Here is a 15,029-nt window from a genome sequence, read left to right as displayed (position 1 = left end):
CATTTGAGAAAGAGTTCACTTTTTCCTTTTGCCCACCCGAGTTTTAAGTCCTTTACAGAAAAGATGCGCCATCTGTCAAGGGAGGAAGAAAGGAAAGACTTCTGATGCTCATCTGCAATACATCTCCATGATCGTGTCCTTTACCCTTCTCATGGACACCAGTGAGGAATGTGGAATTCACCAGGGAGAATCACGGCTCCGGCTGAGTCAGCTGGCAGGAGGCGTCTCTGGGTTGAGACTAATAGAACCTAGAACTTTCTTTAGGATTGTTTTCTGCGGCATCTTTGTGTACATGTCCTGCATTTGATGGTTGAGGGACACCATGGGGCGAAGGAGGTGCTGCGTAGACTTAGGTCATCATTTCTTTATCTTTCACTGCTAGTTACCGACAACTTAGAAAACGAGACTCCAGAACTGTGCCCACTTACGAGCTTCGGGAAGAAATGTGAGACGGTTCCTTGTGAAGCATTATGGATGTTGGTAAGTCGCACCTCCGCTGTTGCAGGTACTACCTGTCGAGGCTCCAGAAGGCTCAGGCAGTGGAGGGGGATCTCCTCGCGGGAGTGTGTGCTTCCATTCTGTTCGCCCCGTCTTCTGAACCACGCTCAGGTAGGCAGCAGTAAGCCCGCCTGACACATGAAAACGTTGGAGGCTTAAGCAGGAGGTGGAGTCAGATTCCCATCTCGTCTGTCTCTGTCCAAAGCCAGTGTTCTTTCTGTCTTGTCAGTGTGAGAGAATCTCTCCCACAGCACTGTGACATCCCTTGTCCAGGATGTCATGTTCCGGAAAACCAGAATTCGATACAAAAATTGTACCACCCACGACTCTGCACGTCCCATCCAGCTCTCCACACTACCTTGGGGAGGTATTCATTTCACCTTCTGTGATGCCATTTTTTTTAATGTTCATTTATTTTTGAGAAAGAGGGAGACAGAGCATGAGTGGGGGAGGGGCACAGAGAGAGGGAGACACAGAATCCGAAGCAGGTTCCAGGCTCTGAGCTGTCAGCACAGAGCCCGACGTGGGGCTCGAACTCACAGACCGTGAGGTCATGACCTGAATTGAAGTCCGACGCTCAACCAACTGAGCCACCCAGATGTCCCTAGGATGCCATTTTTAAAATACGTACCTCCTGGCACTCCTGATTTCTTAACTCTGTGTGGCTGCTGCCTCTGAAAATAATAAGAGCAGTGCCTTTATTACCTGCCATGTAAAGCTTTTACATTAAATTTCTCTTTAAGCTGATTTTATATTCTGGGACTTTCTGAGCAGGCCTCTGCTAACCCAACCCTAACACCAATGGTCTTGGAATATTTCCATATTCTCAATCCTTGTGATGAACACTGTGGCCTTTTCCTTTGTACCCTTGGTTTAGATGTACCCCAGGTTTGTACACCGTACAGAACATCTTGTTTTAAATTTTTTTTAATGTTTGTTTATTTTTGAGAGAGAGAGAGAGAGCGCGCGCGAGAGCGCGCACAGGCAGGGGAGGGGCAGAGAGAGAGGGAGACACAGAATCCGAAGCAGGTTCCAGGCTCCGAGCTGTCGGCACAGAGCCCGACGCGGGACTTGAACCCACGAACCGTGAGATCATGACCTGAGCAGAAGTCGAATGCTTAACCGACTGAGCCGCCCAGGCGTTCCAGTGGTTGAGCATTTGAAATGTTTCTGGTTTGGGGCTGTCAGGAATACTGATGTTGTAAACATCCGTGTACGATTCTTTGCGTGGTCATAGGTTTTCACTTCCCCCGAGTAGAATTGTTTAGTCACATGGTAACGTGTTTAACTTCTACATGTTTAGTCACATGTTTAACTTTTTAAGAAACCCCAGACAATTTCAGACGTCTTTGAGGCGAGCAAAAAAGGAAGAAGGAGAAGAGTGCTGTCCCTTCTGGAGTTGGCACCCCTTCCTCTGTCCTCCCTCTTCATCTGGCTCCACCCCTCTTCAGTGTCTCTCTTTTTGTCTCTGTCAGTCTGTATTTCTCAGCAAATCCAGTTTATTGAGGATGAAATTGTTTGGCGCTCATCTGAGTTTGGGTTTTTTCCCTTGTTTCCCCAGCAAGCCGTGTATCTTCTGTCAGATGACACAGCTAGGAAATGATCTTGTGTGGTCTTTGTTTCTTGCCTGAGGAGGAAAAAAAAAAAAAAAAGTTATTTCCTTTCTTTTTTCTTTTTAAGTTTATTTATTTGTTTAAGTCATCTCTGCCCCCAAAGTGGGGCTCGAACTCACGACCCCAAGATCAAGAGTTGCATGCTCTTCTGACCGAGCCAGCCAGGGGCCCCGAAAGTCATTTTCTGAAACCACTTTTTTAGTCAACGTGAGGGATTCTGTCTGGTCTGTGGTAGAACAAATGGCTGGTGTGAACCAGTAACTCGTGGGCTGTGAGGAAAGTCCAGTCAACATCCCGACAACAGGAGGGAGGCGGCTCTGGGTTTGAGCCCCGGCCCTGCTCTCGGTCTGACTGAGCAGTGCTTTCTGGGCTGTCCCTTGGCCTCCAGCCTCCCGGCAATGATGGTCAACTGGACAGCCAGCAGCATTGTAAATGCCCCAGGAAGAGTCAGAACAGATTTCCCTCCAGACAGCGGCTCTGCTTTCATCTGGAGGGGCTTTCCCACACGCGAGGAGGCCCCCCACCAGCCTCAGTCTTCTGAACTCCCAAACCAGAGGCGCTGCGTCCCCGGGTGAGACAGGACAGGCGCTGCGACAGAAATGCAGGGTCCTGCTCCCGCTCTGTCACTTAGCACTGGCAAGAGCTCACGTGACTCACGTAGAAGCTTCAACTTCCCCACCTCCGAAGCGTGTGGGGTTTCAAATCCTCGTGGGGTTCAAATCCAATCCAGTAACCTAAAAGCTGCTCGGGCGGTACTTGCCATGTAGTAAGTGGGTTGGATTCCGACGCTGGTTGGATTCTTCCCTGTGACGCTCCCCCGCAGGAACTGGTAAGCCATCGTCTGGAGACCTGAGGGACAAGGGGAGAAGAAATGCCCCCTGGGACATACCATCCGTTCCCTGTGTCCCCTTGAGTTCAGTTCAACAGCCTGGTTGTCCTGACCAACCACTGTGCTGGGCTGAAGGGCGCAAAGGGGAGGAGACAGTCTAGGATAAGAAGTGGACACAGATTCGAGGGGCAAGAAGAGGTTCCACAGAAAGCGTGAAGGTGCATCATCTGTCAAGACCCTCCAGCATTTTTTTAATACTTTTTTTTCACTTTTTTTAGTGTTGATTTAGTTTTGAGAGAAAGAGCAAGCAGGAAAGGGGCAGAGAGAGGGGGACAGGGAATCTGAAGCAGGGTCTTTGCCGACAGCAGAGGGCCCGATGTGAGGCTCAAACTCACGAACCATGAGATCATGACCTGAGTCAAAGTCAGATGCTTAACCCACTGGGCCACCCAGGCGCCCCAAGACCCTCCAGCATTAACGTGACCCTGGGGGAGGGGGGTGGAGAGAGGGGCAGTGCCTGGAAAGCCACACCAGCCTATGGAAAAGACCCTTGTTCCCAAAACCCGAGTAGGGCCCCTTCTGCCACAGCAGCCATCGAAGAGCAGCGGCCGCAGCTCCGCGCTACCCGGTGGCCACGGGGCGTAACGAGGGCCACAAGGTGACCGGGAACGTGAGCAAGCGACACACAGCTGCCCACGGCACCTCACCGAGCACACCAGGTTCACGCGAGATGTGAATCAGGGGCGTGCACCTCTGTCCTGCATGAGCAGCTCTGGGTCTCCCAGGACAAGTGGACCCTCAGCTCTTCATGGAAAGGGTGAGACTCACCTCCACACCAGGAGGAAGTGAGAAAAGCTGAGCAGGGCCCCAGCCACCAGTGGGAAAGCTTCCAAGGCCACCAAAGGAACACTGGGCCCGTCCTCCAGCCCTGTGCGCGGTAAAGCCTTTACAGAGGAAGGATATCGCGTTCCTGGCCCGAAGGGCGTGTCTCGTCGTGGGCTGTTTTCGTTGTCGTCTGTAGTTGTGTATGAGGCATGTCAGTGAGTTTGTGTAAGTGGCATAGAGCGGCCAGTTTGTGTTGGACGTGATTCTACAGATCGGAAGTCCAGACGGGCATGGGAGGATGGCCTGCCTTTGTTCTGTGATACGTGGGGCCTCTGCCGGGTACGGAACCATCGGGACTTTCCTTCCCTCGTGTCCAGCTGGGATGACTTGGAGTCTGAGCTCAGGCGGGACTGTTCCTGAAGCACCTGCGTGTGGCCGCTCTGGCTCCGGCGTGGCGGCAGGTTCTGAGAGCATAAGCTTTCTAACAGAACCCGGTGCCAGCTGCCTGGCCCTTGAAGACCCAGACTCAGGAGGCACACCCAGATTCAAGGGGAGGGACCTTAGATCCTACCACCTGATGGGAGGAATGGCAAAGGATTTGTGGCCATTAAGTAAAAAAGCAACTCCCATGTACACGTCGTGCTGGGTTGTAGCCCAGTGAGTTGTGCGCGTTTCTGTCAGCCCACCGAACGCCCTAGGGCCCCCGGGGCGTGAACTGAGGCCTATTCGGCCCCGGCCCCAGCCCCTCCTGGGCAAAGCGGAGCGCTTGCTTGGCCCACAGTAGGTGGGTTCAGCCTGCGTTGAAAGAATGGACTTGTGCTGTCTCTTTTGCAGGTAACCTGGCCCCCGGTGGTCCTGCCGAGTATTAACTCAAGGGGAATCATGACGCTGAACACGGACTAGAAACGCCCGCTGTGAGCCAGCCAGCAGCCACAGCGCGTGGTGGCACGAGGCGACGGGCACGGCCCTTGAAGCCCAGGCTGGGTCCCTCCTGTATTGTCTTGGCTGACATGTTTTGATTGAGATTTCTGAGCAAGAGTTGTCCAGTTGACCTCAGCTTTGCTTTAACTTTCACCAAGCAGTGGGATCTTCTCCCCACATGCACGGGCTGCTCCACACCCCTGTCCTCCTTTCCACGGCCTTAGAAATCACGACGTGTCCCGAGACGTGCCAGCGAGGGGTCGCCAGGGATTCGGGCCCACTTTCAGCGTGGTGAGCATGCTTCTCAGCTGTAACTCTCAGACTGGGCTTTTTTCTTTCTTTCTGTCTTTTTCCATTTACTCAGTGTTTATTTGGTCCTTAGTCCAAACCCCCTGCTACTGAGTAAGACATGTTCCTGCCTCTCAGGGAGCACAGAGAAGTGTAAACGGACAACGCAACATTGTGCTGGGAACACGGGGCCCCGGGCGAGACCAAGGGTGCTGTGACACGGGGATCTATTTGCAGGCTTGGTGTGGAGTCGGGGTCGCTCGGGGCTAGCTTCCCAGAGCTGAGCCAGATGGGGAGTAAGAGGAAGGAGAAGGGGCAGCAGGGAAGGCAACAGACGATGCTGCAGGGAGGGAAGCAGTGCCTGCAGAGGTCCAGGGTCTGGAGGGAGGGTGGAGAATTCCAGAACCTGATGCCGTGCAGCTCAGTCTGACCAGAGTTTGGAGTGCAGAGAGATGCGAGGATTGGAGCTCTCTCCACCCGGATGGTAGTGTCCTGAATTTAGTGTCCACACGTCTGTTAACCTCTGAAGTTTCTAGGTTCCTGTCCTAGACTCTGATGGCGTTTTAGCAATGGTCATAAAACAATGACGATAATAACAAATCCGTGTAAAGTCCTTTGAATGTTTTATGTTGCATGCAGTGACTCTTTGAATCTTTGTTAGAACGTTTTGAAGGAATAAGTCAAGGGATATGCAGCCCAGTTTGTAGTTTAGGAAAACCGAGAAGTAGGAGACGTTGTGATTTACCCCACTTGTGGGGGCCGAAACTGAAACTCCAGTCTCTTGCCTAAAAATCCCACACTCTTTCCCCATAGACAGGTTGCCTTGGCCGATTAGGCTGCAAGGAGACAGTTTTGTATTCCCTTGGAGAAAACGCAAAACACAAAACACTGTTTCAGCCATGCTGCCTGGCTGCCATCAGGCCAGGTGTGACCTGTGGCCCCAGGTTTTGGCGAATGCCCCTTGGTCGTGCGCGTGCGTGGGGAGAGCAGAACGGCCTGCGCATGTGGGACCCCAGTGGACTCAGGTCAGAAAGTGAGGGATCGTCCACACCAGGCCTCCGTCCCCGACAAAACCCACCGTTGCAGAGTCTGGCCCTTCATTGGCCCTTTGACCCTCAGCAAACTCCCCCAGGAGCGGAGCTGAAAGGCGGTGTTCGCTAGAACACATTGGCCTTCCAGGCCCTGTCCCGAGTTGTGCAGATTCACGTTCGTCTTGTTACAGACTCTACAGAAACCAACCTGGTTGTGGACGGGATTCTGACTGTTCAGGAGCACGGAGGTGGAGGGCGGAGAAAGGAGCCTGAGATGATCATCTGATTTTTTTCCCCACTCTGAACACCAGCATTTCGCCTCTTTCCAGCTAGGAAGGAGTCTCCCATCACAGGCACTCAAACAGAGCGATGCTTTCGGGAATAACCACCTCCTCAGCCGTGCGTGTGCGGCAACATATAACACGTGTAAAATGTACACACCGGGCCACGGGAGCACCCGGCCCGGAGCCCCTCCTCTGTGAGTAGGACCGTTCAACGTCGCCTCGGTCCCACATGCTCCTCTTTCTGTTCGTAGCAAAATTCAGCCATTTTCTGCTCCCGTGTTTTTCTACACTGGATCTAGCCCTTCTTTGGCGGAGAAATTCTATCGCTGAAGTCCTTGGTCTTTGAACCCGAAAAGTCCCCAAGATCCATTCTTTATGGAAATGTCGTTCATCTCCAATGTGCTCACAGAAGTGCTTACAGCCTGCATCTCTCTGCTTAATCCCAGACAGCCATTCATTCGTTCATTCATTCCCTTGTTCATTCAACTATCAGTGAGTACCTAATGCGTGCCGGGCATTGAAGATAAAATGGTAACCACTTTACCACCCCTCTCTCCATCTTTTTTTTAAGAGCATAGAGCTACTGTCAATAGCAGTAATAATAAAAACAAGGCCTGTGCCTTCAAGAAGTTTGTAGTTAGTGGGAGAGGTAAGTAACCAGACAGACTCGAGGCATGGTCGCTGAATGAATGAAACCACGTCTGGGACAGTGGAGGGGCGGTGCAGGACAGGTTCACGGCCCAGGAGCAGGCAGTCGGGGACCCTGTCGTCCTGCAGGACCTAAGACAAGGGCGTTGGCACATGCGGTTTATAGAGGGCATGCCCTGAGGAGAGAGGGAGTAGGGAAGAACAGGGGGCAGGGGAATATGGATAAGCAGGGAGACTAACTTCAGCTGAAAACAACAGCTGTTTCCTAAGCTCACGGTTCTGCTGGGCCGTTCCAGTCTGGACCAGACTCTGCTGATGTCGGCGGGGCGCACTCGTGTCTGAGGTCGGTCGGTCAGTCAGCTGAGGCTGCCGGTTCCAGAGGAACACACGTACTCTTTGTACCACAGAGTTGGCCTTGCCTTGAGTCGGGGGTTGGGGCCGGGCTTACTACCCAACCCCACGGAGGCCAGCCGTGGGCCGCAGGTTGCCATAGGAGGAGAGGAACTGGCTATGCTCACAGCGGGTAGCCAAAGTCAAGAGACGAGGGCATCTGTGAGGCTGGACCAGTCCTCACAGAAGCTGGACACTGGGGACACTAGTCCGTAACAGAGATTTGGACAAAGCGTCCTTTGCATCTGCCCTGGGTCACTAGAGAGACCTCTTAAACGAGACCTGAAGGATGAGCTTTTGGGGCGCCTGGCGGCCCGGTCAGTTAGACGTCCGACTCTTGATTCTGGCTCAGGTCATGACCTCGCGGTCATGAGATCGAGCCTGTGTCAGGCCCTGCGCTGAGTGTGGCGTCTGCTTGGGATTCTTTCTCTCCCTCTCGGTCTGCCCTTACCAGCTCGCTCGCTCTCTCAAAATAAATAAACATTAAAAAAAAAAAAAAAAAAAAAGACAAGCTTTAGCCACGTGAAGGGTGGGGGAAGTGTTCTGGGTGAAGTTAACCGTAGAGGAGAGCAAGGCCACAAGAGAGCAAGGTCAGTCCCTGACAGGTGAGTGATGGGGACGGGCAGTGTTGAGAACATACGGGGTGCAGAGGTGACAGGGGACCCGATGCCAAGTGTCTCATATGATTGTCTAATGAAGATAACATTTTCGAGGCATTAGCCCGATATTTCTGTATCAGCCAGTACAGGCTGAGTTATGTTACATAACAAACAACACCCAAGTCTTAGCAGTTTAAAACAAGATTATTTCTCTTGCTACACGTCCTTTGCCAGTCATTTAGGGGTCTCAGTTCCCAGTTGTTTTCACACTAGGACCCAGGCTGACAGAACAGCCGCCACCTGGAATGTTCCTCCCACAGCTCACCGAAGTGTGAAACAGGGACTGTGGAAAATGACTCCTTGGCTCTTAAAGCTCACGCTCGGAAGTGATAGCCCTGCCAAACAACAACGGCAAAAAGCAGACTTTAATTTTGAAAATATCTCTAGGAATAGAAAGCCACGCCCAAAATGATGAAACTGCTATTTGTCAAGAAGAAATATCAATTCTAAACACGTATGCATAACACACATGAAGGGGGGCACCCGGCTGGCTCAGTCAGAGGAACATGCGACTCTAGGTCTTGGGGTTGCAAGTTCAAGCCCCATGTTGGGTGTAGAAATTACTTAAAAAAATAAAATCTTTAAATTTTTTTAATGTTTATTCATTTTTGAGAGAGAGACAGACAGACAGAGCATGAGTCAGACAGTCAGACAGGCAGAGAGAGAGGGAGACACAGAGTCTGAAGCAGGCCCCAGGCTCCAAGCTGTCAGCACAGAGCTCGATGCAGGGCTCAGACTCACAAACCTTGAGATCACGACCTGAGCCAAAGTCGGACGCTCAACCAACTAGCCACCCAGGCAGACCCCAAAATAAAATCTTAAAAAATATATACATATTTAAATATATTTTATATATTATATAAAATATATATGAATATGTTTTAAATATATTTTGTATATTTATATTTTATATAAATTTATATTTATATATATTTATATTTTTTATATTTATATAAATATTTATATATAGTGAGAGAGAGAGAGAGAGAAATGGTAAAACTCTAAGGAGCAACGAACAATCCTTTATCACAGAGCCCTGAAAAGCTGATGGGATAATAAGAAAGCGATAGATCATTCAGTGACATTTTTGCATCTGGTGATCCAGAGTAAACTGACGGAGAGGCTGGGAACTGCCTTGGGGTGGCTTTCCGAGGGACGGGCTCAGGGGTGTTCCAGGTCGGGAAGTCTAATAGGAGCCAGCCCCACGTCCCCCCGGGCGGCTGCAATCCTTAGGGTACGAGTGGGGCAAATGGAAACCTCCTTTCCCTCGCTGAATCCCAGGGGTTTAGGGACAAGTGGTTGATGTGCGGTAAGGCAGGAGTCACTGCTCTGAGCCCTTCCTGAGGCTGTGAGCACAGGCCAGCCCTTGCGTGGACTTGGGGTCTAAACTTGCCTCACTGAGGCGGTCCGATAAACGTCGGGCTGTGAGCTGAAGTATCGTCCGAACCCGATAGTGCCCCTTTGTGTCTGACAGAAGCAAACTCAAAATCACCTTTGGAATAAGGGCAGCTTCACCCCACATCTTGGGAAATCCCCCCAAAGAATCTTCAGGGTCGATGAGCAGTCACAGTCAAATATGACCAGATACACACGCAGAAATGAAGCGGTATATACTAAAACCAGCAGGAGCAGACCCATGTGGGCTTTAGATATTGAAAGCGTGAGACATATTTTAAAATAAATACAAGATTTACAAACCAATAAACAACGTTGAAAAGATCTGCAGGGGATAGGAAAGTATGATGACACATCACGGATTTGGAAAAGAACTAAGTAGAACTTCGGGAACTACAAAATAATCAAATTTTAGTCTGTATCCTGAAGGCAGGGAACTTTGAGTCCCAAGAAGGGAAACAGAGACTCAAAGTCACAGCCAGTCAGCAGCACGGAGAAGACCAGGGCTCAGGCTGAGTCTCCCCCGCCTTCCCCTCCCCCCGCTCCCCTCCCTTCCCAAGTTACCCCAGTGGGCCAGGCAAGGCCTCCACCTCGCAGCTCTGCGTCTTTCTCTGGGTTACCCCAAAGACTATTTTGCCTTGGGTTTGTTCATCCATTAAAAGAAAGGCAAGCTTGGACTTCGTGCAGGAATTTTTGTTACAAATCTCCTATTGTGTCCGAATCCCGTGCGTTCCTCTGTTGGAAGACCCACAGGCAGTGCAGGAGCTTATTTCCGTCCTCAGCTCTTGAAACTTACGGAATTTGTTTTATTTTGATGGCTGCGCGTATGGAAAATGGAGGAGAATTGCCTTTAACACCCACTTGAGAAAGAACGACCTGCCCCCGAAAAGCCAATGTGCCGTGAGTCTCTCCCAGTCTCTTGGGGACAAAGGTCCCTCTCCAGAAAGAGTCTGTTGTTCTCCGGGCTGACTCTGGACACTAAGGCAGTTATCTCACCCAGAGGCGTTTGACATGATGGGCACCTTCCTGGTTTGATGACACTTGTTCTTAATGCTTTCCCTGCGCTCTCCCACAAGCTTAGCTGTGGTGTCAGGGAGCGGTCCTTCTGGAGCATCTGCGGTGTGGCCCTGTGCTCAGGAAGCAGTAGTTCATGGCGATCACAGAAATCAACAAAGAGGAACTTCCCACTTTTAATTAGGCAAAGGACACATACATAAATATCCAGCGCCCTGTGACAGAAATGCAGACTCGTGGATTAGGACCACGTTGGCAAACCGTTCTGGGAGCCTCGGGGGGCAGAAGAGGCAATGCGTGGGGCACAAAGGAAGCCCCCACATGTTCTCCAAGAGCTGAGTTCCCCTGAAGTTCGTTGGTGCAGGGGCTGTTCATTCCTTCTCTGGTTACATCCCTCTCTACGGCACGTAGCTTATCTCATTGTGCGTGTTTGTTTACCACGGACTGAGAGAGCCTTCATGACAAGTTCCACGTGATTTTCATTCTTGTATCCTTGGTACCCAGCACATCTAGCCCCTCGAAGGTTCTCCATCAGTGCCTCATGGGTGAGTGAGTTCTTCTGTGACTGTGTCCACAGATTAAGAGGGGGCCCACGTGTCTCCAACATCCCTTCCGACGTGTCTAATGCACATGTGAGGCCAGGTGTCCTTCTCTTCAAGGATCTAGATAAGATCTGTCTTCAAAACCTTCCCATGTTTCTGTGAACCCCTGGAGGGCTTACTTTCTCATCATTTCCTCTGGCTAGACATTCTGCCTCTGCTTCCACTGAATTAGTTCAGTTCGTGAACGATCATCCCACACACTCGTTTGCAGTATCTTGACTCAAATGTGGAGCTGAGTCCCTTGAGTTTCACAAAAACCTCACCCACATCAGGCCGTTTTATCTTTAGAACTCTACAGAGGCTTTAAAGAGATTGGGGGCGAGGGGCGGTCTGTATTTCAACAGCACAAGTTTAGGAGTTTTGAATATTAGATATTCCAGTTTTTTTAAAACGATTTTAAGTAATCTCTACACCCAACGTGGGGCTCGAACTCACAAACCTGAGATCAAGGGTCGCGTGCTCTTCTGACTGAGCCAGCAGGCGCTCCTAGATACTCCAGTTTTCAGAAGACATTCTCCCATCCTCCATATTGTTTGCCCATCCTTTCATCTTCACTTCCCTCCTCTTCTTTGTCTACTCGCACATCTGAATTTATCATAATTTTTAAATTAAACACGTCCCATCTGTGTTCCTGAAGTGACACATCCTCACCTTTGCCCTCCAAGGCCAACTTCTTTGGAAGGGGCCCTAGAGGCAAGCGGCCTCGGTGGGCCGAGAGAGAGTAGTAGGAGAGGAGTCAGAAGGAAAACAAAACAGGCAGACGGTAGTGAGCGTCCCTGAGTCCCTGAGAAGAGTCCTTGCGCTGCCACCTCTCATGGCCAAGCCCTTGGGGTTGGGCTGCGTTGATAGAATCCCCGCCGGGGTTCTGATACCTGAGCAAATGGGGATTTATGAGCCATCATCCCCAAGACCAAGCGTGGGGAGGAAGCAAGATCCCCGAGATCCCCGTCACGGGGCAGGTGTGGAGACAGCACAGCATATGGGCGTCTACACATGGACCAACACAGCCTTCAAGGGTTCCCATGAGCCAGACACGGAGCGGAGGGCAGGAGGAAGGTCTCCGGTGCCAGCTAGAGCAGCATGAAGTAGCAGAGGCCCCAGACAGCCTCACTAGGCCTCCCGAGACCACAGAGTGAAACAGGAAAACATGGAGCGTGTCCTGTGTCACCAGAGGATCTGATAAGTAGCCTGGGGAAGTCCTGGATGCGAGGGCGGGTCAGCTCAGCAGGTCACCTCATGGATTGATGTTTGAGGCCCAGACAGGATGAGGTGCTGCTCAGCAGGTAGTGACATCAACAGATGACAAAGACCAGAGTCCCTTTCCCAAAATGGTAACACCACATGGTACTGAGGAAGAGGGGAGCAGGGAAGACACAGAATTGACTGAGATTGGGTCTTTCCCTCCAGTAGGACTGGGACCTCAAAATAGAAATTAAGTTCAGTTCTAGAAGGAAGTTTACTTTTGACACCCACATGTGTGTCTTTTAACACCTCTGGTAGGATCAGCCCATCCTGGTATCGGTAAATGTAGAACCTTTGTCACTTTACTGGGCATTATGACTTCCTCAAGACAGATCAGCATGTTTATTTGAAAGTATTTCCTGCACTATTCTGTTACACTGAGTTCATCTCAAGTGAGCTCCTGTTTTGATTATTGATCTTGTTCATTGTTCTAGAAGTATAGTTTTTCCTTGGACTGTGGGATTTGGGTTTGCATGCTCATTTTCACTGGAGATTTTCTGTTAGTTTGCTTATAAAGATTTGTTTCTGTCTGTGTGTCTGTCTGTGCTCCTCATCCCTATATAGGAATATCGAGGTTGCTTCTGTACAGGATGTTGTGGGTGCCCTACCCAGAAGCCTCTGCCTGCTGACACACCCCTCCTCTGTCTGCTGTGAGCGTTGGTCGCTCCCTTCCCCAGAGAACTACTCTTGGCTTAACTTGTCAGGGATGCCTCACTGACATGGGGACACAAGAGACCAGACCCTGTGCCTCAAAGTGGGATTAATTCTGTGGTACAGTTCACGTCTGAGAGGCCCTGTGGGATCAGGCCAATGCAGGGAACTTGGGCCGGTTAATTTTAACGTGTCAACTTGACTAGGCCACGGAGTATCCAGACATTTGGTCAGCCGTTGTTCTGGGTGAAGGGTTCTGGTTAAGATTAACATTTGAATCGCTAGGTTGAGAAAAGCAGATTGTCCTCCCTAGTGTGGGGGAGCCTCACCCAATCAGGTGGAGACCTGAATATCACAAAGAGGCCGACCCTCCCACAAGTAAAAGACGCAAATTCCTTCTGCCTGAGTGCTTTCAAGGTAGGACATTGGTTTTGGCCCTGCCTTCGGACTCAAACTGAAACACTGGCTCTCCCTGGGGTTCAAGCCCTCCGACTGGAACTATACCATTAGTTCTTCGGGCTCTCCAGTTTGCAGACGCACCCTGCAGACCTTGGGCCTTGTCAGCCTCCATAACCACGTGAACCAGTTCTTTAGAAAAGTCTCTAGATAGATGACAGATGGGTGGGTGGGCGGGTGGGTGGATGGATGGATAGATAGGTAGATAGATAGATAGATAATCTCCTATTGGTTCTGTTTCTCTGGAGAACCCTAATACAGAGCACACCCTCACTTACCTCCTTCCCCTTCCCTATCCTACATCGTTTCCTCCCTTCTCCACAGAGCAGCCCCTAGTACACCACTTGCACTGGACCCCCCGTCTCAGACTCTGCTTCTAGAGACTTCAGCTTAACACTCCTTCCAGTCAGTAGGTTAGAGTTACAGTGTACAGCCAGGCCTTATGTCGGTGGTTCGGATCTCAGGCCCTGTAGTTCTGGGGGTTCCGCAGATCGGGTCACGGAGCCCCGTGCCTGGGGCTTAGTTCAATTCTTAGTCGTGAGTTGGTGTTCATCCTCTGGCTTACGAGGCCTGCAACTGCCAACAAGCAATTCTTTCGTCTTCTTTCAGGGGTGAGGTCGCCCTGGCCCGATGTAGCCTCTGGCTTCAAGCCCCCCATATCAAAAGAGCAGAGCTGGCCCACGGGATCAGAACTGCTGGCAGAGCCTGCCAGCTTCAGGTTCCGGGATCCGACAGACCTGAGGTCTCAACGTTTGCTCACCGCTTTGCTTTCATTTCCCACTTCTGGTCCCCCAAGATGCTTGAGCCTATAATTTTTCTGCGGCGTATTTTTTTAAGATATTATTATTCTTTTAAGTAACCTCCACACCCAACATGGGACTCGAATTCACAGCCCTGAGATCAAGGGTTGCACGTTCCACTGACGGAGCCAGCCAGGCATGGCGGCAGTATTTTTTTATTGATGTACAATTTGCATGCCATAAAACATGCATATTTTTAAGGGTACAGTACAGTAAATTTTGACAAATGTATCTACCCAGGTCGCCCACACCCAGTAAGATCTAGGAAATCTCCCTCACGCAGTTTATTCCTCTGTCCTCTTTTGCAGCAGATACTACACCCCCAAAGGCAGCTGTTATCATTTTTTTTCCTCCACAGATTAGGGTTTTTTAAACTTATTTATTCTGAAGAGAGAGAGAGAGGCGGGGAGGGGCAGAGAGAGAGGGAGAGAGAGAATCCTAAGCAGGCTCTGAGCTGTCAGCACAGAGCCCAACACAGGGCTCAAACACACAAACTGTGAGATCATGACCTGGGCTGAAAGTAAGAGGTGGTGCTTAACCCACTGAGCCACCCAGGCGTCCCTCTCCATAGATTAATTTTGCCTGTTCTAAAACTTCATCTGTATAGAATCATACGATACGTGCCTTTTGCATCTGGGTTCTTTTGCTCAACATAATGTGTCCGAGGCATATCGATGTTGTTGCATACATGAAGATTCCTTCACTTACATTACTAAGTAGTGTACTATTTCATGAATATACCAAGCTTGTTTATCCATTCTCTTGCTAGTGAACAATTGGATTATTTCCAGTGTTTGGCTATTATGAATTTTTTTTTTTTTTTTTTTTTTTTTTTACTGTTTGTTTATTTTTGAGAGAGAGACAGAGTGCGAGCCAGGGAGGG

At 50.4% G+C, this 15,029-nt stretch overlaps 2 protein-coding genes across 4 annotated transcripts in view; one reads left to right on the top strand and one right to left on the bottom strand.

Annotated features, from left to right (window-relative positions):
* GLB1 (galactosidase beta 1) overlaps nucleotides 1–625 on the top strand; it is an 86,453-nt gene extending 85,828 nt beyond the window's left edge. Inside the window, exon 16 of one of the 2 annotated variants that reach the window (XM_027040566.2) lies at nucleotides 506–625. In XM_027040566.2, coding sequence (XP_026896367.2) covers nucleotides 506–598 — 93 coding nt within the window. In that variant the 3' untranslated portion in view covers nucleotides 599–625. Of the gene's footprint in view, nucleotides 1–382; nucleotides 413–505 lie in introns of those variants that run through there. The other variant, XM_027040567.2, reaches the window with a different exon arrangement.
* The window catches only part of CCR4 (C-C motif chemokine receptor 4), an 82,057-nt gene that overhangs the window by 29,786 nt on the left and 37,242 nt on the right, over nucleotides 1–15,029 (bottom strand). The window lies entirely within an intron of this gene.

Source organism: Acinonyx jubatus, chromosome C2 (assembly GCF_027475565.1).
Source record: "Acinonyx jubatus isolate Ajub_Pintada_27869175 chromosome C2, VMU_Ajub_asm_v1.0, whole genome shotgun sequence".
In the NCBI taxonomy this organism is placed as follows: domain Eukaryota; kingdom Metazoa; phylum Chordata; class Mammalia; order Carnivora; family Felidae; genus Acinonyx; species Acinonyx jubatus.
The sequence above is the reverse complement of the archived record's forward strand: the minus strand, read 5'-3'. Positions and strand labels throughout refer to the sequence as shown.